Source organism: Malurus melanocephalus, unplaced genomic scaffold (assembly GCF_030028575.1).
Source record: "Malurus melanocephalus ecotype Western Australia unplaced genomic scaffold, MMel_1.1 scaffold_999, whole genome shotgun sequence".
Classification (NCBI taxonomy): Eukaryota; Metazoa; Chordata; class Aves; order Passeriformes; family Maluridae; genus Malurus; species Malurus melanocephalus.
The window spans coordinates 3155-28992 of record NW_026624231.1 but is presented as its reverse complement, the minus strand read 5'-3'; the positions used below and the strand labels follow the sequence as shown (position 1 = coordinate 28992).

General features: G+C 50.3%; 2 protein-coding genes across 3 annotated transcripts; one reads left to right on the top strand and one right to left on the bottom strand.

The window, feature by feature from the left end:
* Nucleotides 1-104: 104 nt before the first annotated feature.
* On the top strand, nucleotides 105-14823 carry ZMYND12 (zinc finger MYND-type containing 12). Its single transcript, XM_057386578.1, has 8 exons — nucleotides 105-187; nucleotides 1363-1504; nucleotides 6543-6714; nucleotides 8028-8197; nucleotides 10205-10327; nucleotides 11125-11245; nucleotides 12839-12984; nucleotides 14288-14823. The coding sequence occupies exons 1-8, from the start codon at nucleotides 105-107 to the stop codon at nucleotides 14405-14407; spliced, it is 1077 nt and encodes a 358-aa protein (XP_057242561.1). The 3' UTR covers nucleotides 14408-14823.
* Nucleotides 14824-17139: 2316 nt separating this feature from the next.
* SLC2A1 (solute carrier family 2 member 1) lies at nucleotides 17140-24966 on the bottom strand. 2 transcript variants are annotated; one of them, XM_057386576.1, is made up of 10 exons: nucleotides 24855-24966; nucleotides 21434-21594; nucleotides 21058-21298; nucleotides 20572-20734; nucleotides 20305-20492; nucleotides 20109-20213; nucleotides 19911-20012; nucleotides 19489-19692; nucleotides 18288-18479; nucleotides 17140-17586 (listed from the first exon to the last, which is right to left on the bottom strand). In XM_057386576.1, exons 1-10 carry the CDS (start codon nucleotides 24945-24947, stop codon nucleotides 17584-17586), a joined length of 1452 nt encoding a protein of 483 aa, XP_057242559.1. In that variant the 5' UTR covers nucleotides 24948-24966; the 3' UTR covers nucleotides 17140-17583. The 2 variants fall into 2 exon arrangements, with proteins under 2 accessions (XP_057242559.1, XP_057242558.1); XM_057386575.1 differs by having other exon boundaries at nucleotides 17140-18479.
* Between the last annotated feature and the right edge of the window lie 872 nt (nucleotides 24967-25838).

Below are 25838 nucleotides of genomic sequence, written 5' to 3'. Positions count from 1 at the left end.
AACGGAACACCGGCGCGGCCGTCATGTTTGCCGGAAGTGACGTTTCCCGCTTCTCCTGAGGTGTCGCCCTGGCAACGGGGCCGTACCGGGGTTCGGGGGCGGCCATGGCGGGAGCGCCGCGCTGCGAGCTCTGCGGGGCCCGAACCGCCCCGCTGCGCTGCCCCGGCTGTCGCCTCACCTACTACTGGTGAGAGACACCGGGGGCAGGTCCAGGCGGTGGGATGAGGTGTAGGGCACAGGGAGCGGGCAGGAGACAGGGATTAGCTCCAGGGTGAGGCTCGGATCTCAGGCAGAAAGCTTGAGATAAGGCTTAGGATTCAGGATGAGGCCCAGGAAGGAGGAGGAAGGAACAGACCTGGAACAGGATGAGAGGCAGGCCTTGTCCCACAGCAAGGATGAGGCACGAAAGGCAGGAACAGGCACAGGACAAGGCTCAGGATGCATGAGAAGGGCCCGGAGGCAGGGATTGGCTCAGGACAAGRGCTGAGAGACAGGGCATGTGGTCTGGAACATAGGGACAGGGCAGGAGACAGGGATTGCCCCCAGGATGAGGCTCAGGGTAATGGAAGAAGGCCCAGGGTGAGGCACAGGAAGCAGGAACCAGCCCCAGGATGAGGCTCAGGACATGTGGAGAAGGCCCAGGATGAAGCATAGGAGGCCAGAACAGGCCCAGAACAGGGACAGAGAGATGAACAGAGCCAGGGATGTGGTCAGGGACACAGGCAAGAGGCTCAGGATTATCCCTGGGTTGAGGCTCAGTACACAGGGACAAACCCCATAAGGCCCAGGACACAGGGATGAGATCTGGTACAAGCTCAGCAGGCAGGGATGGGCTCAGGAGGCAGGGACCAGAGCTCAGATGGAGCCTGGAGAGGGCCCAGTGTAGAGTTCAGCCAGCAGGGCAGCAGGAACTGGAGTGGGCATGCTCACCTGGAATGTCCTTCTCCCTTCCTAGCAGCTTCTGCAACAGGCGAGGAGCAGAGACAGGTGCTCTGGWGTATCACACAAATATCCTTTACATGCTGTCAAAGCAGTCACTGAGTTCCAGAACATTCCCTGTTCCCACAGTGACCTGGTTGGTTTGGGGGTTTTGTTTCTTCAGTATTATAATCCAGGGATTTGCTCAAACCAGCTATATCAGGAGTTCAGAGGGAGATTTAAATAAGGATTTTAACACAGTGGACTGTGTGGACATGGCAGGACAGCACTGTGGAATGGAAACATTTGGAAATACCRTGTATTGGGTGCCCTGTAAGCAGCCCAGGGGCTGTGGGTAATTCTTGTGGTGAAACAGCAGGGAATAATCTTCCTTTATATCATATCCCAGCAAGTACCAGTATCCTTCTCTCCTTGTCTTGCCAGCGATGTCTCCCACCAGAGAACAGATTGGATCAGCATCCACGGCCATATCTGCCACCGGCTCATCCCAGTCCTCAGGCCCCAGCCCTGTTTCCGTTCCGAAAAAGACAGAAAATATGGCAAGGAGGAGCTGCTGAGGAGGCAGGTGGGTGCAGGAGGAACAAGCACCACTTCAGAGTGCTGCCAKGGAAGGAATTCCAACTCCTCTCCCTAACCTGGCTGTGCACGGTGGGACACACCAGGGGCAGACTGGGCTCACCTGGAATTTTCAGCCACACAGGAGTCTCCAAACCAGCCTGGGTTGTCACTGCCCAATTCCTATAAAACTAGAAGGAATTTCTTGCCTAAAACAAAATAGAGCTTTTGCCTTCTAAACCACCCCTTTAGAATTCCTCCCTCTGGATGCTTCCAAGGAAGAGAATGACACCTCCTTGGTTGATTTGGAACTTGGTTGCAGAGGTTTGGGTTGTTTTTTTTTTTAAACAAAACCTCAAGAATAAGGGGAATAGGAGCATCCTCTCTATGATTTCCAAGCCTCTGACCTTTTCCACTGTGCTTACTTGGTGTCCTGAGCTTCCTCAGGCAGCAGCAATCATGGATTTACCACCCTGCCAGCTTAGTCCACGATCCAGCTGAGTTTTGCTTCTTCCAAGTTGTTTGATGGGAGGGAATCCCCTTTCCCAGAGCAGAGGGGGCAAAGAAACCAAGTCCCTTCCCTTTGTTTTCCAGGCCAACTTGGAACACCCTTTCCCACTAACTGCAGCCTTTTATTTCCATCAGGCCTCAGGGAGGTGCAGATGTGCAGTTCCTTTCTAGCCCCAGTAGTTTGCAACTCCTTYTTTTTCTGTTTATGGAGTGGCAGGAGCTGCTGTTCCACATTGTTGCTAAAATAACCCACCTAGGTGCATCTGCTCCTGAAACTCTCTATGGAAATAAATTTTCCCTCTATAACAGCTCCCAGACACAGAATAATGGGGCAGCAGACAGTGGGCTGGGAACAATCCAAGGGTGCCACTAAGGAGAACATCCCAAATCTTTTGAATTTTACATGAATTATTATTTTTAAGGTGTTTCTGCCCCAGCTGTGGGATTTGGGGGCCCAGCTTGTTGCTGTCACCTTTCTTGGGAGCTTCCAGAAAGAGGAGGTCCAAAGGCAAAAGTCCTGCTTGGTGAGAGCTCGTGACAGACTTTAGGCAGCAGGTTCCTTTTGGTTTTACAGGAACTAGGCAATGACATCACAGGCTGGTTTGGAAACTCCTGGCTGGCTGAAAATCCCGGGTGAGACTGTGGAGCAAAGTCCACAGAAGGTGTGTCAGGCCAGTGGGTCCCAAAGGAAAAATGCAAAACCTCCTTAGTTACAGGTTCTGTTGAAGTAGTTCCTTTATAAAACCTGCAAGGAAGGTTACAATGCATGTCAATGGGTGTGGCAGGATTTTGTATCTAGAAGTGCTTGAAGCTGTTCCAAGAAACTCCCCAGTCATTGAACACCGATGTTGACACTGATTACATCACTGGCTTTATAGCAACTAAAATTATCCCCATACATTCCGACAGGCCACGTGGCTGCCAGCTGAGGGATGTGCTCCTTCATTAGCTGGAAGTTAATCAGCTGGTTTAATTGTGTGAAGGGAAAGACAGCAGGAAAGGTGGGGCTGGTAGAGAGAAAGTAATTTTATTGGGGTTCACACTGGGTTAGCAAACAGCAGCCTGGGTCTGGAGCCTGGGTTGGAAACGGTTCCATGAGCAAGGCAGAGAGAGCAGACTCTGGAGTTTTTTTTTGAAGAGGAGGTTTTTACAGGCTCCTAACCAATCCTTAACAACATCTGTTCTTTGACCTTTGTCTCCAGCCTATTTAAACACAAAAGATTCTAAGAACAATCTGTGCTTTGCTACAGTCTGGGACACTTTGCTATCCTTCTCTCCAAAGAAAGCAGGGAGACAGTGGAAATCCCTCYGTTACCTGCTGGCTTTCCCAGCAAGAGGGAAAGTCCCTTTGTGTCCAGCAGGGTTTGGAGCAGCCACACTGGGCCTGGGCTGCCTCAGRGGTGTTGGGAGAAGGGGAAATTATTTAGTGCCATGTCTCACTGGCTGCATCACATTCCTATTCCAGATCCAAGGAAAGTGCTTTAAAAAGTTCTTCTCTGTGAGGGTGGTGAGGCCCTGGCACAGGTTGCCCAGRGAAGCTGTGGTTGCCCCCTCCCTGCAAGGGTCCAAGGCCAGGCTGGATGGGGCTTGGAGCAGCCTGGGATAGTGGAAGGTATCCCTGCCCATGGCATGGGGTAGAATGAGATGAGCCTTAGGGTTCCTTCAACCCAAAGCAATCTGGGATTCTATGCAAAAAAAGACCGTTGGAGTTGAGGGAAAAGCTCTGCAGTGTCATGGTAACCAGAGAAAAAACCTGCCCAAAGCCTGCCCATGGGTTTGCTGCTCTTTGAACATTTCTGCTGCATTTCACCCACTCCTGCCCTGTGTTTGTTTAGAAAACACAGAGCTCCAGCCTTAGTCAGGTCACAGGGAAACCTGGGCACATCCAAATGCCCTGTGGCTCAAGGAGCAGGGAGCCAGTAGGTTTTATGAGTTTCATTCCTCTTCTGTGTGCCAATGCTTTGTTGATAGAAATCTGCTTCTGTCGATGTAGCCGGGGGGTGCCTGCAGACAGTACCTCCAAACTGACAGAACTCCAAGTTTCTGTTTGGAGAAGAACCTCACCTGCCTCCATGATGTCAGCTCCCCACAGCCCCTAGGCATGGGAAAAGATCCGAGACCAGCCAGCCCCAGCACTGCTCTGGCTGCTCCAGCTCACTGGAGCCTTCCCTGCTCCTGAAATATGCATTTCTTCAGACACACCGTTGGTTTTGCTGCCTGAGAGTGAATAATGGATGTGACATTGAACCCTGAGTGTGTTCCCAATCCCCTGCTCCCATCTGGAGCAGAGCTAGGGTCCTCAGCCCCCGCAAACCCCAAAAACTGCAAGGGGCCATTTTCAGAGAAGTTCAGAGAAACCTCAAATTGCAACACCCATGGAAAGAGCCCAAAGGGCCAGAGGTGAGGGGGAAACCAGGGCAGGGCCAAAGGGAACCATTCYTCCAGGGCTCTTCAGGGCCAAAGGGAACCATCCCCCAAGGCTTGGAATTGTGGCAGGAAATATTCACTGCTCCAGGGCTCCTCTTGCCTCCTGCCCTTCCTTTCCGTCCTGGATGCTGTACCAGAGCCCAACCCCCAGCTTGTCCTCACTGCAGATGTTTCAGGCCAGGGGAAGCAGCAATGATCCCATTGACAAGGAGTAAAAAAAGAATGATCCCAATCTCCAGCACCTCCCAGATGCCAATCTGAGTGATGCCCACAGACCAGGGCCTGCACTGGTTGCACCAGACTGTCACAGACAGAAAAAGCAGCCTGAGAAATACCAGCTTTTCCTGCTGCTACCCCAAGCATGTGCTGGTTTTCTCCTGGGCACCACCCTCTCCCTGGACACAGTTTGTGTTTCATAGAATCCCGGAAAGGTTTGGGGAAGAGACCTTAAAAGTCCATCTCATTCCACCCCTTGTCATGRGCAGGTAGACCTTCCACAAGACCAGGTTGCTCCAAGGCCAGTCCAATCTGGCCTTGGACACATCCAGGGATGGGGCAGCTACAGCTTCTCTGGAAAACCTGCCTTTCTCCTCTCCATATTCTGACACCTCAGGAATAGGCACTGTGTTTCCTGGCTCTTGGCTCTCCTTACTGGAGCAGGGGCTGTTGCTCTGGGCTGTGTTCTTTGAAGATCTCATTCATCCAATAAGGTAAATTAGGTTATCTTTACCTCAGCCAGCATATCTAGGAAACACTCACAGGCTGTCCTAGAGCTTCCCTGTCCTGGAGTTGCTCCTTCACCCATGGCACAACTCTCTGCTTCATTCCATGCMGTTTGAGCTCAGCAAAATGCCAAAACCTGGCCTCCAAGAGCTCTGGGATTGATGTCTCTGCCCAGCTAAGCCCCAGCTAGAGGGTAATAAAGGGGTGAGCTGGTGTTTTCTCATGGTCCCACTAAGAAAACCAGGGCAGCACTCCTGCACTCTGCAGCAGCACCACTGCTTCCCAGGCACCTTTCCTGCTGCACCACTGCTGGGAAAAGCTGATGGAGAAGTATTAGGAGCTGACTGGATAGGCCTTTGTGCAACCTGGTCTAGTGGAACACGTCTCTTCCCATGGCAGGGGGTGCAAAAGATGAGCTTTAAGCCCCCTCCCAATCCAAATCTTTCTGGGATTCTGTGGTTCTGCAAGGATCCAGATGCTTTTTCCTTGGCATCCCTGTAAGGGCACAACATGCACAGCTYCTGGCAGTGAGCAAGCATTGGGATAGAGATCTGTTTGTGGAACTGCAGACTACATCAGCTGCTGCTAATGGTGGAGAGGCCAAATGGTGTGGACTGGTAGGAACAGCGTAAGGCAGGGAGCAGCAATACATGGATAAGTACAGGGTRAATTATGGATCCTGTCGAACCCAAACACTGCAGAAGCTGCTGCACCACCAGCYCCACCTGGGGATGGAATTGCTGAGTGTAATACGTTCTAATTTTAACCAGTTTTCAGACTGCACACAAAATCCCAGTCCAGAACCAGCCAGGATAGGGTGGGWTGAAGCTGCAGCTCCCTGTGAGGAGCTCTCTCCTCACTCCCTGGCCATGTCTCCAGCAGCTGGAGCTGTGCCGTGCTGGCACCATGGGGYTTGGCTGGCTCTGAGTCACAATGGAGTCCCCTGGCTCTAATCTYCTTTCTGGTCTTGTGATGATCATTTTCTGTGCTTCACAGCTTTTATTGCTGCAGCCTTATGAGCCCTTGTCAGGAGGCGTAAAAGATTCTTCATCTCAGGAGACACCACATGACCTGTGAGGATGTCCAAAACTGTTTCTGCTCAGAGCAGGAATGGAGCCAGACTCTAATATGCTGTAATATGACAGCTTTAATGTGTATCTATTAATTACAGCCACAAACTACATTATCATTGCTGCTTTACAATTTGAAAACTCAATTTTAAAAAGAGCCTGTGCATCTGTCACCACCTGGTCTATGGGAAGGTGTCCCATGGCAGGGGATGGGATGAGATGGGCTTTGAGGTTAATCCAACCCAAATTCTGGTGGGGTTCTGCAATTTCCTTTCTCCCTGTGTTTTCTCACTCTGCCCCTGCTCTGTTTCCATGCAGGAATCCCTCATTGCGGTGGCATTGAGCACAGCCCAGGGGTTTGTGTGGGCAGGGAAGCCCCTGGAAGCAATTCCTGCAGCAMTGCAGGCCCTGCGCTTCAGCTCCCGGGTGTTTGGCTCCAGCTCCGTGCAGCTTGTGCCCATTTATCTGCTCCTGGCTGAGGCCTCCACGGGTGAGCATTGTCTACATGGGAATGCTGGCAAGGGCAAGGCCTCCCAGCTCAGGTTTCTGGTTTCCTTCTGCCATTTATCTGGGAAGGAACATATCTGGGCCCTGCTCTGCCTCGGTGTTGCAGAGATTTGAGCCATCCCCCACACACACAACACACCCCTCCCACCGCTTTTCTGTGGCTCTGGGGAAAAGAATTGCTTAGGAGATCAATGAAGGCAGGTCTGCCAGTCCACCAATTCCCACAAGACAAGCCATATGAAAATCTGTTCTTTACCTTTGTGGCCTCAAATGACTCTCCAAAGTATTAAATTCCCRAGGGTGGTTGGTTGTTCTCTTATCTCAGAGAACCAGCAAACATTTCAGAGGCCATTGCACTCAAAGAACTCCCTGGTTCATTCACAAATCTTGCTCTACCCGATCAGAGCTTTTTCTTGTTGTGTGCTTTGGAAAACATGGCAAATGAGGGCATGGGAGCTCCTCTCCCTGCAAGAGAGATCCCTGTAAATCACTGCCATTCCAGGAGCACACACAGTGCTCCRCTGGCACAACAGAGCTGGCTCAGGGGTTGTCGTAAATGGCGTGGTGAGAGCAGGGAGAAAAAATCCTGTGAGTAATTCCAGTGTGATAAGGTACGAGTCATCAGTTCCTGCCTGGAGTGAACCTGCCTGGACCACATGTTCCAGAGAGATTGGGTGCAACCCTCTGCCATGGAACCAGGCTGGGAGAGCTAGAGGTGTACACCTGGAGAAGAGAAGCCTCCAGGGAGACCTTAGAGCCCCTTCCAGGGCCTAAAGGGGCTCCAAGAGAGCTGGAGAGGGACTTGGGACAAGAGTCTGGAGTGCCAGGRCAAGGGGGAATGGCTGTCCACTGCCAGAGAGCAGGGTTAGATGGGATACTGGGAAGAAATCCTTCCCTGTGAGGGTGGTGAGGCCCTGGCAYAGGTTGCCCATAGAAGCTGTGGCTGCTTCATCCTTAGAAGTGTCCAAGGCCAGGTTGCATGGGGATTGGAGCAGCCTGGGATGTGGCAAGGGTGTGGAACAGGATGAGCTTGAAGTCCCCTCCAACCCAAACCAGTCTGGAATTTTGTGGTTTCTGGCTCCTTTTGTAGCTCCCTACACATTTACCTGTCTGTAAGTGAGACTTTGGACACCTGGGCTACTCCGAAGCACTTGAGAAAGAAGTGGGGAATCCCTAAACTGCATCTCCTTATCAAGCTACCCCAAACRGACAGCCAGCAGTATTCTCTGACTTTCCAGATTAAAGAATGCTTTTTATCCTCCTTATTTCCCTGATTATTCTGACATGTCATTCCAGGCACTGGCCATCTCCGACAGGCAGCCAAGTATCTCTCTCAAGCCCAGTGGATCGTCCTCCAAAGCCCAGACTGCAGTGCTGCTCTTCAGTCTAAGTTACACCGTGGGCTAGGGCTTTTCTCTATTGCTGAAGGAAASCTGGACCAGGCTTTGTATCACCTGGCCAATGATGTAAGTCCCAAGAAAAAAGGAACACTTCCATTTTAATTCCTTCTCCAGAYTGTTATGGAAATGCCAGCAGGCGGATTTGGGATCCTGAGAGGATTCACTTTACAAACACCTGAACTGGATAGATCTGAGGCACTTGTGGATCCATATGTGAGCCAAAGTTATGTTTTGCCCGTTATCCCTATTCCTGTGAAATGACAGAGAATCATGGGATCACTAAGGTTGGAAAAACCTTCCATGATCAATTAGTCCAACCAGTCCCCCAGCACTGTCAGGTCCACCCCTAACTCATGTCCCCAAGTGCCACATCTATATGTTTTTTGAACAGCTCCAGGGATGGTGGAGCCACTGCCCTGGGCAGCCTGTTGCAAAACCTGACCACCCTTTCCAAGAAGAAATTTTCCCAATACCCTGCCTTGAACCTCCCCTGGCACATCTTGAGGCCAGTTCCTCCTGTCTTGTCCCTTATTCCATGGGAGCAGAGCCCAACCCCTACCTGACTGCACGTTCCTGTCAAGGAGTTGTGGAGAGGGAGAAGGTCCCTCTGAGCCTCCTTTTTTAAGACTGAGCCTCCTCAGCTCCCTCAGCCACTCCTCATRTGCTCCTCACACTCCTTGTCTWTACTGCTTCTCCCTAAAAATTTCTCCATCAGCTTCATTMTGGTGCTGAGATTGCCCAGACTTTCCTGCCCCAGACTGATGGAGGTGCTTTTTATCCATAGATAATTTACATTTTGGCTGTTATTTCCCTCARTACTTTCCCAGATCTGTCACCTGTTATTTAATTAATGCCTTATTTCCCTATTTCAATATCTGGTTCAATCACATTTTCCCCAATTCCTCCTCTTTAGCCATGAGAACAGTTTATTTCATTGGAAGTGGTCATTGCCAACCATGTTCCTGACGATGCTTTGCCTGTCATTTGATCCTCCAAAGCCAGATGAACTTCTCCACATCCTATTTCTGTCCCATGTATACTAAATTTATCCAGTGCCGAGTGATGCATCCCCACTCCTGTGGAATTTGATAGTGGCTTTGTGTGGGTGTAAATGATGACACAGAGGGAGAAGAATTAGACCCTATTATAACACACAGCCCTGTCTTTGCTTAGTCTAGAAAACCTTTGGGAATTCGAGATTCCCCCAAAGAAATCTCCCCTAAAGGTTTGGGAGATTTCCAAAATCCCTTTTCTTTTTTAAGATTTCTTAAATGTGGTGCCTGAAATGGTACCAGGAAAGAAGTTTTTTGCTCTTAGCAAGTTCAGGACCTGCCTAGACCTTGGCTGCATGTCTGGGATCTGCTGAGGATCACATGCCAGCTCAGAATAGCTGGAATGCTCCTCTGCCTTCTCACTGCTCCTCTGGGGCTCCGGGGCGTGAATGGGCTTGGCAGGGGGCTGAGAAAGCAGCAGGATTGGCTTTGGGAGAGTTGGGATGGACAGGATTGGCTTTGGGAGAGTTGGGATGGACAGGTGGCACAGGGAGACAGGGAGAGGTGGGAAATCTGCCTTGGGATTTTTAGAAAATGCACTGAGCATGTGCCTCTGTGCCAGCCAGGGGGGATTTAGGGTGTTGCATTCCCATGGATCAAACCCCAAGATACAGCTTTTTAGTACGTTCCTATGGATAACTTCTGTGAACTAAGTATATATCCTATGGATAAACCTCAAAATGCAGTTCTTTAGTACCTCATTCCCATGGATAACTGCCAAATAGAGATTTTATACTTCATTCCTTTACATAACCCCCAAAATACAGCTTGTTAGTACCTCGTTCCTATGGATAAGCCCCAAAARTAACAGTTTTAGTGCCTCATTCTTTTGCATAAACCCCAAAATACAGACTTTTGGATCTCATTCCTTTAGCAGTGTTTTCCAATCACAATCAGGTATAACTTTAACATTAAAAATCCTGAATATTTGCAATATTATTAATCCACAATGAAMAACTTCCTGGGTTTGTCAAGAACATGAATCTTGTGGCGYTTATTTTTTGTTCAATATTGATTTYAGGTTTACCTGGCTACTGCTGAGTTTGGACTAGACTCTGTTGAGCTTTCTGGAGGTTACTTCCACATGGCCAACACTTTCTTCCACCAGAATAACATGGATACAGCAAACTCGCTTTATACTGAGGTTGGTAGAACCAAAAATCATCCTCTGTGTTTTTCTCAGATTTTTTTAATGCTCTTTCCAATGTTTTCCCCATTTCTTTTCAATGGGATGGTGTCAGTGTTGCCTTTTAGGATCAATCCCGGAAACCCTTTTCATACTTCCATAATTCTGTGAGTTAAAACCATGAGACATAAATCCCATAATCAATTAAAAATTCTTCATAAACTSTCTTCAGTTTAGGCAGCCAAACCTTGTTAAAAACCAGCTTTGYTACTAAATTCCCTGTGCCAGAGGTTAGAGTCCCACCATACAGAGGGTCTCCAAGGAGTTCCCAARGCCAGGGAAGAGTGGGATACAAATGAGCCACTGTAAAATTACTGGGAATCGATTTAAAGTTACCCTGATAAAAGATTTTCAGAATTGATTGATCAAGCAAGGAAAGTAATGATTATCTAATTGATTTAATAGCTAAAAAAAATAATCTTTCATTTGTTTAAATCATTTTTTGTGAAATKAAGGCTTTGACAGCTACAAAATCCACCACCATTCTTGTCCCAAACTTCWCCTCAACTAGCTTTTGGTGAATATTTTGGTTAGATTTGTTCAAGTTTGGTGAAAATCCCTAATCAGCTGTAGAACTGAGCGATTCCAGCTGGGTCTGTGTGGTAGAGGAACAGCATGATGCCTCCAGGAACATCCAGCCTGGTTCAGTGACCTGCAGGCATGTGAAGGGGACAGCTCGTGCAGGGACATTGTTTGGTGAACAACTGAATACCAGGGCTTCACAGAAGTGAAATAATTGCCGTGCTTCCTGCCAGGTGAGCAGCCTCTGGCATGCCTGGCTGCTGAGTTCCCTGCATGGGCACCAGCAACTTCTCCAGGCCCACACAGAAGGATCCCCATTCTCCGAGGATGTGGAAGATGCACAGGATGGAATGAGTAAGAGCTGCTGTTACTCCAAAACCTTTGGGAAAGTGAGGGGTTAAAAAATCCCTGCACCCTAWGGGTCATGTTGGCAGCATTGGGGTGGCATGGTGTTTCCAGAGGCTGAATTTAATGAGAATGCTARGTGTTCTTGATGTCGGTTCTCGGCAGATTGTCACAGGCCACCTCAGGAATGAGGGTGTTCCATGGAAACCCAGCTTTGCCCTTTCTGCTTGCGTTGCTCATTTCAGAGCTCCCTTGGCACTGACTGGAGCAAAGCAAAATTTGATTCATGGAATCATGGAATCATAYGCATTAGAAAGGACCTTTAAGATTATCAAGTCCAACCATTCCCCCATCACTGTCCTGTTCACCACTAACCCGCATCCCMAATGCCACATCCACATGTTTTCTGAACACTTACAGGCATGGTGACTCYACCATCTCCTTGGGCAGCCTGTTCCAAAGCTTTACATGCCTTTCCATGAAAAAGTTTCTTCCTGATATTCAAAGTAAACCTCCCTTGGTGCAACTTGATRTTTGAACATTCTCATTTCTCTGCTGCTCCTTCATATCCCTTTAATAATTGATGTGACATTTCAGCTCACTTAGGTGGGGTACAGCTCCCTTCTGGAGCAGTAGGACTTGATGGAATAGCCTGTACAGGTAATTGGATTTATTAATCAGGAGAATACTTTTGGGAGAAAGACTAGGGAGTCTCTCACTGGCACATAAAGGTGCAGGAAGCATCAATTCACCTCTGGTACTCCCTTGGGCTCCACTGAAACCAGACCAGACTCTGGTCCTAGGCTCCTTTCTGCCATCTGTGCTGATAAGGACATTGTTCGTAAAGGGAATAACAATTTCTCTTCATTCCATGGAATGTTCAATGACAGGTCGGACAGGGCATGGAGCAACCTGGTCCACTGGAAGGTGTCCCTGCCCATGGCAGAGGGTTGGAATTAGATGATCTTTAGGGTCCCTTCCAACCCAGAGCAGTCTGGGATTCTGTGATTATAAGACACATATTTCTGTAAATCCCATTTGTTGGCATTATCTCCATCAGAAGTTCCCAGGGTAGGAGCCACACCAAGGCAGGGCTAAAGAGACCATCTTTGATGTGACAGGAGTACAAAAGTAGTTATTTTTCTGCAGCTATTGTGACTCCACATTTTCTCTAAAGGCTGATCAACACAAACACTGATGGGATGAAAGGAGTCTTCTTCATGGACATGGAATTTGCATGGAGTGAGATCATAGAATCCCAGACTGGTTTGAGTGGGAAGGGCCTGGAGGTCCACCTAATTCCACTCCCTGTCCTGAGCAGGAACACCTTCCACTAGCCCAGTTGCTCCAAGCCCCATCCAACCTGGCCTGACACTTCCATGGATGGGGCAGCCACATCTTTTCTGGACAGCCTGTGCCAGAGCCACCCCACCCTGCTGTCTAGGTTTATACTGGGAGGGAAAATGGAGAAAAAATGGTGAAAAAATGACAAAAAGTGGCCAAAAAATGGTGGAGAAATGGCCCAGAAGAGCCAGCTGGGAAGTTTTGAATCTATTCTCTTGCACAAATSCATCCATCAGGATAATTTCTTTCTCCATGCAGCCGAAGCCCAGCGTGAGGAAGGAACACGGGTGCTGTGGGGTGTGCTGAAAGTCCGGGAACAGGGACCACTGCAACATCCCGGGGAAAGAGCCCGAGTCCTGCATGCCCTGGCCATGATCCATTACCTGGGCCTGGATTTAGCCAAGGTAGGTTGTGTCTAAAAGGGTTCAGGAGAATGGCCAACTGCCCTGGGGATCATCCTATCTCCTGGACCTCTTGTCCCCCAGCACCTCTCCCAAGCCCACAGTACTGGTGACCAAGGACAGTGCCTCGTAAGTCTCAAACCAAGGGCTTAGGTGGGATATTGTGAGGAAATCCTTCCCTGTGAGGGTGRTGAGGSCTTGGCACAGGTTGCCCAGAGAAGCTGTGRCTKCCCCATCACTGGCAGTGTCCAAGGCCAGGTTGGATAGGGMTTGGAGCAACCTGGGATAGTGGAAGATGTCCCTGTYATGGGACATGAGATGAGCTTTAAGGTCTCTTCCAAGCAAAACTATTCCATGATTCTGTTACCTGCGCTCTGTCAAGGCCGGCAGTTCTACTGCCTATGTTTTGGTCTCTGCCAGGCCAGTGGATCCTGCAGTTATCCACATTTTCTGGGTTCATCCTTTATCTGGTTTATCCTGGCAGTGTAGCTGCCTTTAGACGTGAGCTCAGGGGTTACACAGRGAGCAAGACCTGGGCCTCACAGAYCTGTTCTTGAGCCAGACACCCCCARGTTCAAGGTTCAGTCTATTGGAGTCTGTAATTCCAGTTCGGAATCTTCATTTCTGTATCTTTCTGGCYAAAAATTTCACAGGTGACTGGTAACTTCTGTGCTTTACCAAGAATTGATTTTGAGGAAGTGCTGAGCAAATACCATCTGGAAATCAGSCCCCTCTGAGATCAGAGGTCAAAACCCTGAGTTTCTTCAGCCTGGGTTTTAAGGGAGTGAAAATACAGATGGTGAAAAATACTGTGTTGAAATATTAATGGACTCTTCATTGTCTAAGAGAAAGCCATGACTATGGAGAGTTTTTGGGAGACACAAACAAATTTAAATTAGAAAAAMACCAAATCGTGAGAGTGTCTAATCCCTGGAAGAGCTACCAAAGGAAGTTATTTAGTTCTTCATCAAGAGAAACAAAGGATTCCACTCAGAGCCAGTACAGTTGGTGTTTTTTCCCTGAAATAGCTTTGGGAATGTTCAGAGGAGCTGTATTAGACAGGAGGTGATGTCCAGCAAGGGGAGCTGGTGTCAGTAATCTCCTGTCTGCACCACTGGATCCTAAATATGGGATCTGCTGGCAGCTTTAGGCTCTCCTGTAAAGTAGCTTGTACAGGTCACCTCAGAAAGGGAGGCTGGATCTGCTCCAGGCTGCTCCTGCACTGATTGTCAGCAGGTATTTAACTGCCCCGTGAGAAAAGCCAAATTCCTGACARTTCCTGGGTGTTTCTTCTGTCCCATTACAGGCCCAGGAGGCGGGGATGAAAGCCTTTGACCTGGCCAAGCAGCTGCCCCAGCAAGACTCTCTAGAAAGCATTGGTCACCTGCTGGAGTTAATTAATGCCCAGTTTTCCCACACCACATAAAAACTGGCTCTGCCAGACCCAGGTGTTTGGCCAGGTTCTCTCTTATCCAGGTTCCTGAGCACCACAAGCGTCACAAGCCTTGGTCCTTCCTGTTGCTGTCTCTTTCCAGCTGCGTCYCTGGTTGTCCTAAACTGTTGGGAAAATAAACATTTTGGTCTGAGTTAATCTTCATGTGCTGCTCCACCTCTGTAAGCTCTCAGCAAGTAACAACACCAAGGTGAGAAACAAAAGTGCCACGAATACACTGAATAAATCATTATCGGCCAGGCTGGGAATAAGCAAACAGCTTGTCACAGCCTCATGGTGGCTGTCTGCGAGCCAAGATCAGCTCAGGTGTGTTTCTTACTGGTCTCCTGGCTTTGCTTTCCAGTTTGATGAGGGAGATCCCGTGGAGGGACACAGGAAAAGGCAAGGGTGGTGGATGCCTGCTCCTGGAGACCTGACCGGGATTGACGAGGTGTTGCAGCTCCCTGCAGAGCCCCTCCATTTCCAAACCAATTTCCAGAGAATCCCAGACTCATTTTGGATGGAGGGACCTTAAAGCTCATTCCACTTCATCCACTGCCATGGGCAGGGACACCTTCCACTAGGGCAGATGCTCAGAATTTTCTCTTTCGGCAGAGCTTCTCATAACTCTGGGCACTGAGAGACTGCTTTGTTCCACTTCCATTGGAAGAAGTTCCATGGCAAGAACTTCAATCCATGAAGGACCATGGGAGGCATGAGGAACTCTAAGCAGTCTTGAGGGAAAGGATGAAAAAGGTCCAACTGGAGATTCCAAACTAAATGAAATGTGGTTTCCTCCTGGCAGAGGAGGGATCAGTCACCTTGGGTCTGTCACCAACCTTGTGAGGAGGTGCCACCCCTAGGCCCATTCCCAGCTGGCTTCTGCCCCAGGGGACAGCAAAACCCCTTAGGACAGAGGGGACACTGCTGGGGAGGGGCAGGGACACCAGAGCAGGGCAAGCCATGGAAAGGCTCCAGAGGCCACAGGGAGTGTGGTAAGGGCAGTGCAGCTGCCAGAGCTCGTGATCCTTCACGGCTGGAAAAGGGGAAAAGGGAATCTCAGCCTGTGCTGGGCTGAGCCCTGAGCTCTGATTAAGGCTCATTTACTTCAGGAGGATTTATGAGGGTGTTTAATTGCCTCACCAAGTTGGGCTGGAGTCAACTGTGCTTTGTAAATGCTTCGTCAAGCTGGGGCCTGAGCAATTAGCAGGGGTTGCTGCTGCTGGAGAAGGGAAAACCACGGGTTCAGCTCTGTTCCATTCCACGAGGTGGAATAAAGCTGCTCAGGGTGCATGGCATAGGCCTGGGGAAGGGCTGGGAGACCTCCCAACACTCCTGTGGGAGATGTTGGTGGATCTCTCCACCTTATCAGGTGTGGAATAAGCACCTCTATGGGGTGGAGGATGCTGGCAGGGGCTGGAATGACCATGTCTGCGAGGTGGGAGTGGTGGAAGGAGTTGGAACAACCACCTCCATGGGATAGGGGATGCCAGAAGGGGCCAAAACAAGCTCCGTGGGGTGGGAAATACTGGGGGGCTGTGCTCRCTGGCACAGTGCCCCAGGACATGGAGGATTTGGGTCACCAGGGATTTGGAGCTCGGTCATGGCTGTAATCCTTTGTGTGCTCCCAGGCTGAGCCTGCAGGGCCATGTGGCTGCTCTGCGTGTTCAACAAGATAAACCCAGCCTGTTCATGAAGGTTGTGCAGGACTGAGCATCTCCTGGAGCCAGGAATGAAATAGCACAGTGGGGAGAGGAGCCCTGGGTACAGAAAGAACATTCTGGGGAGCTGTAAAAGACRTTAAAAGAGCAATTTCCGACATCAGCCGTGCCCAGTGTGTGCCCTGCAGGGCAAAGAACTGCTTCAATAAATAGAAAATAGCCTGAAGTGACCAAGATCAGCATTTCTTTGCCTGAAAGTGTTCAGGCTTGCAACTCTTGGCACCTTCTCAGCTCAAGAGGAAAAAACCAAATCCACAGAGCAGCAGTAACCTCCTCCCTCTATCCCTCCTTTCCCTTGCTCAGGTGCTCGTGGCATGACCAAGGCTCTGTCCTGGGCCAGGGGAGCAGGTTTGGGATCCACAAAGCAGGACAGCTCCAGCCAGGTCCCCTGTGATCCTAGCCCAGGCTCCTCCAGGCAATTAAAACATGGTCATGAGCAAATATTTTGCAACCAGGTGAGGTGTTCCCGTGGTGGAAAAGCTTTGCCTCATGGTGGAAAAGCKTTGCAGGGACACGCACTCCCCGACCCCCCGCTGGCAGGGCAGGGAAAAAGTCAGTCTCCCAGAAATAAATGCACAGGACACAGGGGCTGGGTGGCTGCTCACATTCTCCTTTATTGTTCACACCACACACCTTCCCCTTGGCACTTCACTGCAGGGATTTGTTAAAAAAAAACCACACACACACCCCCACAGCTCTGGTGGGGCCATGCCACAACCAGCTGAGCACAGGCATTCTTAAAGAGATTTATTTTATTTCCCCCCGCCCCTTATTTTCTTTCATGTGGGGTCAAATGTCATCACTTCCAAACTTGACAAATAAATTAAAAAAAAAAGTATCAAAGAAATGCCCCCCCCCCCCCAAAAAAAAAACCTCCACAAACACAACCAGAACAAAACAAAACAAAACAACAAAAAACCCAAAACAAAAAAAACCCCAACAACCCTCCCTCTGGCTTTGGGAATGTGCCAGGAGCTCCCACACCAGCTGCACTCAGARAWRYKYTTTTTTTTTTTCTGTTTTCAGCTTTGTTGAAAAGGACAGTATTTCTCATGTGTATTTTTTTGTTTAATATACTACAGCCTGAAATTCAGTGCAATAGATACAACTACAGTGCAGAACTATACAAAAGTCAACCTAACCATGTACAAGCTTTTTATCTTAGTTGCTATAGAAACTATAACCTTTTTCTGTACCTTTTGTATACATTATACAGTGTGAATATACTCCAAGAATATTTACAGTACTTGGCTTGTCAAATCAGAAACGCTATAACTTAAATGCCTACTATTAACAACCATTGAACAAAAATATATATAATATAAATATCTTCCAGTCTATACACAGAGCAGGAAACGGCTGTATCCATGCGGTGCTGGATTTTGGTGAGTCCCGGGATGGGGGTGGTGATGGAGGGGGATGTTGTCATGTGCGGCTGCCGCTGGTGCTTCACTGTCGGGCAAATATTGCCGAGATTAATCCCAAAATTCAGTAAGAACASATCCCCCCTCTCCCATTTTCCCCTCCCAGCTGGAATTCAGGCAAAAGGAGAGGAGCCTKCACAACAGGGGATTGACCTTTCCAACCGATCCATCCGGACGGCTCCGTCCTCCGCGCTGCCCCGGGCGGGAGGTCCCCGTCCACGAACCCACCGCAGGGCTTGAAATCAAGGAGACTTTAAAAAATGACTCATTTTCTTGGTGTTGGGTATTTTTTAAAAAATTAGATTTAGTCAATTTAGGTGAYTTTTTTCTCTATGATTAGAATGTTAAAAAAAATACGCCTCCAGCTTTTTAAAAGCTTTGTCTACGTGATTTTCCGTTAAATAACTATTGCATCATTAATAAAAAACAGGGACTTGCCCTCCTGCTGGTGGGGGCTGCATGCTGGGTTTTAAAACACCTATCGGCTTTGAAATCCTGGACGCAAAACCAGCTAAAAAAATAAAATACAATAAAAATCGTTCCTAGCAGAAAAAAAAMCCCATAAAATAAAATAGGTCAGTCTGTCCCCAGTAAACCACTGAGGGAGGCTGGAGAAGGGGTGTCGGAGCTGGACCCCCCCCACTCTCTCCTGCCTGGGGTCTGTATAAACTGTTTTTAAAAAGTCCCCCCAGATTGAGGGGGCAGTGGCGCCGGGGGTCCCGGTTACACCTGCGAATCGGCGCCCAGGCTGTGGAACTCATCCGGGGTCTTGTCGCTCTGGCCGCCCCCGCCCTGCCGGAAACCTGAGGCAATCTCGTCGAAGGTCCGGCCCTTGGTCTCGGGCACCTTGAAGTAGGTGAAGATGAAGAAGAGCACGAGCAGCACCGTGAAGATGATGAAGACATAGGAGCCACAGAGTTGCTGGGATTGACGGGAAAGGAGGAGGTGAGTATGTGGTTGGAGGTCACAAAATCACMGAGYTGTTGAGGTTGGAAAAGCCCACCCAGATCATAGAGTCCAACCACCAACCCAGCACTGCCAGGTCCACMCCTAATCTATGTCCCCAAGTGCTATACCCRCATGTTTTTGAACATTTCCAGGGRTGGTGACTCCACCACCTCCCTGACCACACCWTCCATKAAGRAATTTTCTCAATATCCAATCTAAACCTCCCATGGTACAGCTTGGGGCCATTTCCTATCATCCTGTTCCTTGTTTCCTGGGAGCAGAACCTGACTCCCACAGGCTTCACCTTCCTGTGAGGGAGTTGTRGAGAGCCAGAAGATCCCTGGGAGCCTTCTTTACTCCAGGCTGAGCCCTCAYAGCTCCCTCAGCTGCTCCTGGTGCCCCAGACCCTTCCCCAGGTACATTCCATCTACRGACTCAGAATGATGGGCCATGGCTGATGGATCAGCTGGTACCACSCTGCTCACACATGCTATGGCCATCCAAGACCTGGGTCCTCCTTTCAAGGAGCATCTCAAGTTCCATAAGGAATAGTGAGTCCAATTCCTGCTCCGACCTCAGGTCCCTCTTCCCAAGGGATCTTAACCAAACCACTTCAGCCCAGGTTTTAGATGCTAAGGATGTGGCCCTGGGATTCAACACTGGGAACCAGCAGCAGGATTTGGCACCAAGGTCTGATACCAGGACCCCACACCAAAATCTGGCAATGAYATCCAGCACCAGGAACCAGCAACCAGACCCAGTACTTGGATTTGGCAGCAGGATCCAGCAATAGGAGTCTAGCACAGGGATCCACCATGAGGATCTGGCCAGACACTGTTTCTATCCCTGATCCAGAACTGGGACTGAAGCAACACAGTGTGAGAGAGTGGGACTGAGACTCCTCTGTATTCCTGGGATCCCCTGGAATTCCCGTGTCCCCAGTCACACCCCGCCGCTCCCCCAGTATTCCAGGTGTGTTTACCGCAATGTACTGGAAGCCCATTCCCACGATGAAATTGGAGGTCCAGTTGGAGAGCCCGGCCACAGCAAAAGCAGCAGGACGGGGGCCTTGGCTGAACAGCTCTGCCACAATGAACCATGGGATTGGGCCTGGGCCAATCTCGAAGAAGGCCACAAACCCAAAGATGGCCACAATGCTGAGGTAGGACATCCAGGGCATTTGGTCCTAAGCCAAAGGAAAGGAAGAAGGTTGGTGCCATGAAGGGAACATGGCACCTGGACACCCCAGCTGATGCTGGCAGAGGAGCCATGAGCTGGAAACAGGAATTCTCAGAGCTCAGGAGAGATGTGACARTGGTGACTGAGTACTCAGCCATCACCTCAAGGAGGAACAAGTCCTTCATTCCCTCCAATCATCCTCCTCCAAGCTCCCCCAGCACTCACCAGCAGTGTGAGGGCGATGGTCATGAGAATGGCACACCCAGCCATGCCCGCCAGCCCGATGAGGTGCAGGGTCCTGCGCCCAGCTCGCTCCACCACGAACAGCTGTGGGATGGACATGGTCTGTCAGCACCTCCCCAGCCTACAGGATATGTCCCTTCTCCCACCTTCCCTGGAGAAACCTGGGGGGCCAAAACTCACCGAGACCACTGTGAAGGCTGTATTCACCACTCCAGAGCCAATGGTGGCATAGACGGGCTGCTCCACTCCCGACTTCTCAAAGATGCTGGTAGAGTAGTAGAAGACCTACAAAGGGCAGTGAGGTGCCACAAGTCAGATCCTGGAGCTCTGGGTGTACCAAGCCCATCCCTGGCATTCAGACCCCACCCAAACTCACTGCATTGATCCCTGAGAGCTGCTGGGAGAGCTGGAGGACGATGGCAATGAGGATGGGCTGGCGGTACATGGGTGAGCGGAACAGCTCCATGATGGTGACCTTCTTCTCCCTCATCATCTGCCGGCTCTCCTCCTTCATCTCCTGCAGGTCACTGCTCACATCTGTYGTGCCCCGCAACTTCTTGAGGACTGAGAGGAAGAGGTTGGGTCAGGAGATGTTGAGGACCCTCAGGAGGGCCAAGATGGGCCCCGCGTAGGGGTCACTCACCACTCTTGGCTTTGTTCTCCTCGTTGCGGTTGATGAGCAGGAACCGGGGACTCTCAGGGGCAAAGGGCAGGATGATGCACTGCAGCAGGGCAGGAACGAAGATGAAGCCCAGCAACAGCGGCCAGAGAGAGTCGTTTCCCATTATCAAGTCCAAACCAAACACCTGAGGAGGAAGAGAGGGATTGAGGCACCCATCCCAGCTGGAAAAGTCCTGGCTGGACACATGCCAGCCATGGTGCGCTCCAGGCTGGAAAATCCACTGAAGGGACTCCTGTGCTCCTTCCAGGTGGCCAACAGATGTCAATACCCTGATGCTGCCCATCCCAAACCTTCAGATCCCACAGCATCCCTTCTGCTGCTGATCTTAAGCTCCACCCCTCCCACCCCAGCTCCACCTGAAAGGCTGTGCAGATCCATAGCACCTCATCCCTGCAGGCCCTGATCAAAAAAGGGGGTAACCTACCCGAAACATTCTCCGGTGCTCACCTGTGCAATGAGGATGCCCAGGACAATGCCGAGCTGATGGAAAGTCCCCAGGGCTCCCCGCAGGGCAGTGGGAGACACCTCGCCCACATACATGGGCACAAAACCCGTGGTGAGGCCAGAGTAGAGGCCAATGATGAAGCGGCCAAGGATAAGCATCTCAAAGGAGAAAGCCATCTTGGAGAAGCCCATGAGGACAGCTGACACRAAGGCAAGTATGTTGGACATCAGCATGGAATTGCGTCTGGAAAGGGATAGAGGGGAGAGGTGAGGAACACCAGGAGAACCCCAACATCAGGTACTGGCAGTCTTGGAGCAGCAGGCTCAGGTGAGGCAGCCCCACCTCCCCACAAAGGGATCCACCAGGCTCAGAGCTCACCTTCCAAAGCGATTGACAAAGAGCCCCACAGAGAAGGAGCCAATCATGCCCCCAACAGAGAAGATGGCGACGGAGAGGGACCACAGCGTGGTAAGGGTGGCGGGGCTGATGGGCTCCTCGTATCGGTACAGCCACGTGCGGTTATAGAAATCCTCAATCACCTGGAAAACAGCGAGAGAAACCAACAGGCGCGTCAAACCCAGCCCCGCTTCAGCCATGCCACCAGAGAAACGAGTCACCGTGGCCACTGCAGCTCACAACACCATGCGTCACCRGAGCAGCCAGCTGGGGCTCAGCTCCAGCCCAAGGGAGGGAACCTGCTGGGATGCGTGGGGGAAATGCAGCCGGACGGGTTCTGGGCTCGCCCTGCCCAGAGAGGCAGAGACGGCACTGCCAAAACTCGCCAGGCAGGCACAGGGAGGTCACACTGCTCCCCAGGGCAGGGCAGGAGCCATGGATGCGCTGGCCCTGCAGAAGAAGGCGAGGAGTACAATGCAATTCCCATTCCTTTGGATTCTCCTGAAGTTGAATTTCCAGGGTTTTTCCCCCCAAGAATTCGGTACCACACAATTTCTGCCATGGTTCTGCAGGACTGTGCTGCCAACACCCAGTACAGGTCTTGGTTTGAAACTTGAAGAACAGCCTGGTTTGTGAATTTTAGGTGGTTTTATATAAATTTTGTATATTTTTATACACAAAATGTACACACTTAATACAAAATGTATACATTTATATACATTTATATACATTTTGTATATTTTTAGTGTGTTTTTAAAGCCAGCCCATCACTCACAGCTTCACCAAGTTCCTATCCCTGCCCATGGCTGGGGTATGGCCTAAATGACCCTCTAAAGKTCCCTTCCAACCCAAATCCTTCATRATACCATGATTTAAGGGTCACCCATCACCATATCACCACAGCAATGGTCCCCATAACACCACACCAAGCCCAGCTGGAGGGAACAGAAATTCCAGAGATTCCCTGCTCTGCTGGGAGTCAGGTGGCTCCAAGATTTTGCTGCTCTGAAGGATTTCATTCCCTATTCATTGTTTACACCATCGTGCTTCACTTCCCACTTTTCCCATCAATCCAAACCCAAACRGGAGCCCTGGCAGAGACAGCTCAAGAAATATACACTGGCCTGGGTACAAGTYCCAATAGTATCATTATTTTTCCAAGTTGCTCCTTTTCCAAAGCATGYAAACCAATAGAATTTCCATATTTAAGTGATTTTGTTCCCTCCTGTTTCACCTGGAGGTTTGGATGCTTTTCCCCTTTTTCCCAATATCCCCCCAAAAAATGATTGGATTATTGGGGAAGTCTGGGCTGGCTCAGGCTCTCAGTAGGCAGTTCTCTCTGAAAATAAGACCCCCTCCTGTTCCCTTCCTCCTGAAAAAAAGAAAGGCTTGGAAGAAACCAACACTTTTTGGGAGAGGAGGAGATGAAAAATGAGTTTAAAGGGAGAAGGGCAAAAAAGAGATGGTTTCCCCACAACTGGGGCTTTTCCCTGCCTTCTCTCAATCAGGCATTCTGATGCATCCCCATCCTGCAGCTCCATGAATCCCAATCCTAGTGCATCCCATTCCTKTGCCCTGATGCATTTCAATGCATCCCCATCCCAAATCTGCATCCCTGTGCATCCTCMTCTTGACTCTTCAGTTTATCCCAGTGCATCCCCATCCTGTGCCCTAATGCMGCCTGAGGCATTCCTGTCCCAGTCCTACACCTCCATGCATCCCCATCCTGCATCCCAATCCTGCACCCCAGTTTATCCCAATGCAGCCCCATTCCAAGTCCAATGCAGCCCARTCCTGCACTGTAATGTGTCCCTATTCCAATCCCACACTTTATGTGTCCCCAGCCTTAAAGCTGGGATGATCCCCACATCCAGCACATCCTGCTGCACAGGACAACCCTCATCCCACCCCACCTCATGCTCCCATACAGAACATCCCAAATCTGTCTTCCCAACACTTGTGACCTGTCCCACAGCAGGTGACTCCTCCTGGCCTGAGCCCAAGGGATTCATCCCCAAAATCATGAGGAGAACTGTGGTAGCACCCATSAGGAGAGTCTGGCTTTGGTGTGGGCTGTGGGCATTGGAGCTCAGTTCCATGGGAAGCTCCCAGCTGATCCCTGCYCAAGTCACTCCAAGCAGCCACCTGGGAGAGGATGGAGAGAAATCCTTCAGTCGAGGGAAACAAGGCTCCTCCTGGGATGTGGCTTCGACCAAGGTGGTGATCACAATGTTCCTGCTTCCCACAGTGCCAGAGCTTGGCAAAATGAGGGCAGATGCCAGGGAASAGCTCTGCAGTGCAGTTCCAGGGATTTCCCAGCTTCAACAGCTCAAACTCTGCTCTATCACCCATCTCCCAAGCAGGATGCCATCCAAGAATGGACATCCCAAACATCAGATCAGTCCATGTGAACGCAAGGAAGCATCAGGATGTTTCAGGAGATTGATGCCTTCAGCAGCACCCTGCAGGTTCTAGGTGGGAGCTGCAGCCTCCAGCCACGTGGAATCCTGGGATTCAATACTATGTAATGCAACACCTTGGACAAATTGYCAGCTTTTTTCCTCTTCCCACACTGATGTGGCCTGGGCAGTTTTTCCATGGGGTCTTCTCTCTCACGAGGAGTTTTCTCAGTACTTGAGGCAACATTCCAAAGTCACTCACTGGGATGGGATTAAACTTTGGCAGCTGGATCCTGCCCTGGTGAGTTGAATTCTTTGGGATGGTGACACTCGGGGACAGCTCTGCTCCTGCCAGAGCCCAGGCTGTCCCTCCMGACCTTATCCCAGCACAGGAGCTGTGCCCAGGGAACACCACAAGGGCCACATGGGAATTCTGAGCTTATTTTTTAAGCCTTTAACACCTCAACCACCAAATTTGAGAAAAGTAATGTTTTTCATGGACCACAGGTATCTAGCAACAGCTGGAGGGTCCTGGCACTGCATTAGGGGATGAGCCAACACCTCCTGCACTCCACCTCCTTACAGCACTTCCCAGCCAACCCTCTCTCCTCCCAGGATGTTGTGCTGGGATGCAACTCCAGGATAGAGCTCCCTGTCGGAGCAGCCACTCAGGATAACTAAAATTTTAATTAACTCCCAGACCTTCACTAAGAGCCGAGGTTAAAAGTTCCACTGGCCACACCCAGAGAGCATCCTGTAGGCACTGCTGGGATTTTTCCCAACAAAAACGCCAAGCAAGGAGGAAACAAATTCTCACGAGAAGGCCGGAGCTAAATAACTCCCTCTCAAATCCCATTACAGCCCTAAGCTGCCTAGAGGGATGTACTATTTTAGCCAGGCTGGCAGCAGAGGCCAGTTTGTTTTCAGACACAGGGTGGGAGGGGGGTGGAATTTTGCAACAGAGGGGCTGGAATTTCCYTCCAGAGGGTTGTGTGAGTGCTCACCTTCTGTGGAGCATTAATGACACCGGTGTTGTATCCGAACTGGAGGGAGCCCAGCACCGCTCCTCCCACAGCCAGCATCAGGCGAGCCGTCATCTGCAGGAAAACAGAGCACAGGGGTTAAATCTGGGATCCCCCTGCCCTGTGTCCTCTACTGGAGTGATCCCAGGGCACCACACAGGATGCTGGGAAGATGGTGAGTATAAACATTCAGGACAAAAGAGAAAACTCACTTTTTTGGTACTAAGGGGTAAAAATAATTACAAAAATGTCATTTAGGAAGTTAAAAAAAACCACAGTTTGCGGGATTCCAAGAGCCTGGAGTGGGCAGGAGATGCTGTCTGGGCTCCATGGTCCCTTCAGAGCCTCCAGGTGACCGCCAGGCTGCTCCCCGGGCACGGCATGGAGGATGCTCCGGGAAGCCGCYGCTAACAAAGGTTCTCCATCAGAGTCTAATTAAGAGTCGCTGAGCAAAATCCTGGTTAGCTGGCAAAGCCTTCCCAGGCCTCCTCTTCCTCCCGCCTGAGCTGGGGCAACAATCAGAGCCTTGTTCAGGAGAGGGGTCAGGGCAGGCCAGCGCTTGGGCCACCTTCGTTAGCGGCCCAATTATCCCAGGCAGGAGATTTTCCCGGCACTAGAACCAGGATCCGACATTCCCACTTAATCAGCTTTGGGATGAGCCACGTGAAATTTATAAGCCCCTTAATATGAGGGGGGGAGTCCTCCCTGAATACCAACATGTCAACCCAAGGATGCTGCCACAGCATCTTGGATTAATRTTCCCAAGGGATCAATGCCTCAGATCCCACCTAAATGAGGAGGGGTGACTCCAACTCACCCTACAAAAAGGATATTTTGTTATATTTAAGCACCATTTTCCTCTTCTTTTTAATAAATCATGGAATTAATGCTGCTCCCTGACCTTGCCGCTCCAGCCACCACCTCTCTCCGTGTGAAAGTTCCCAGGGAAAAAGCAGAGGGAATGAA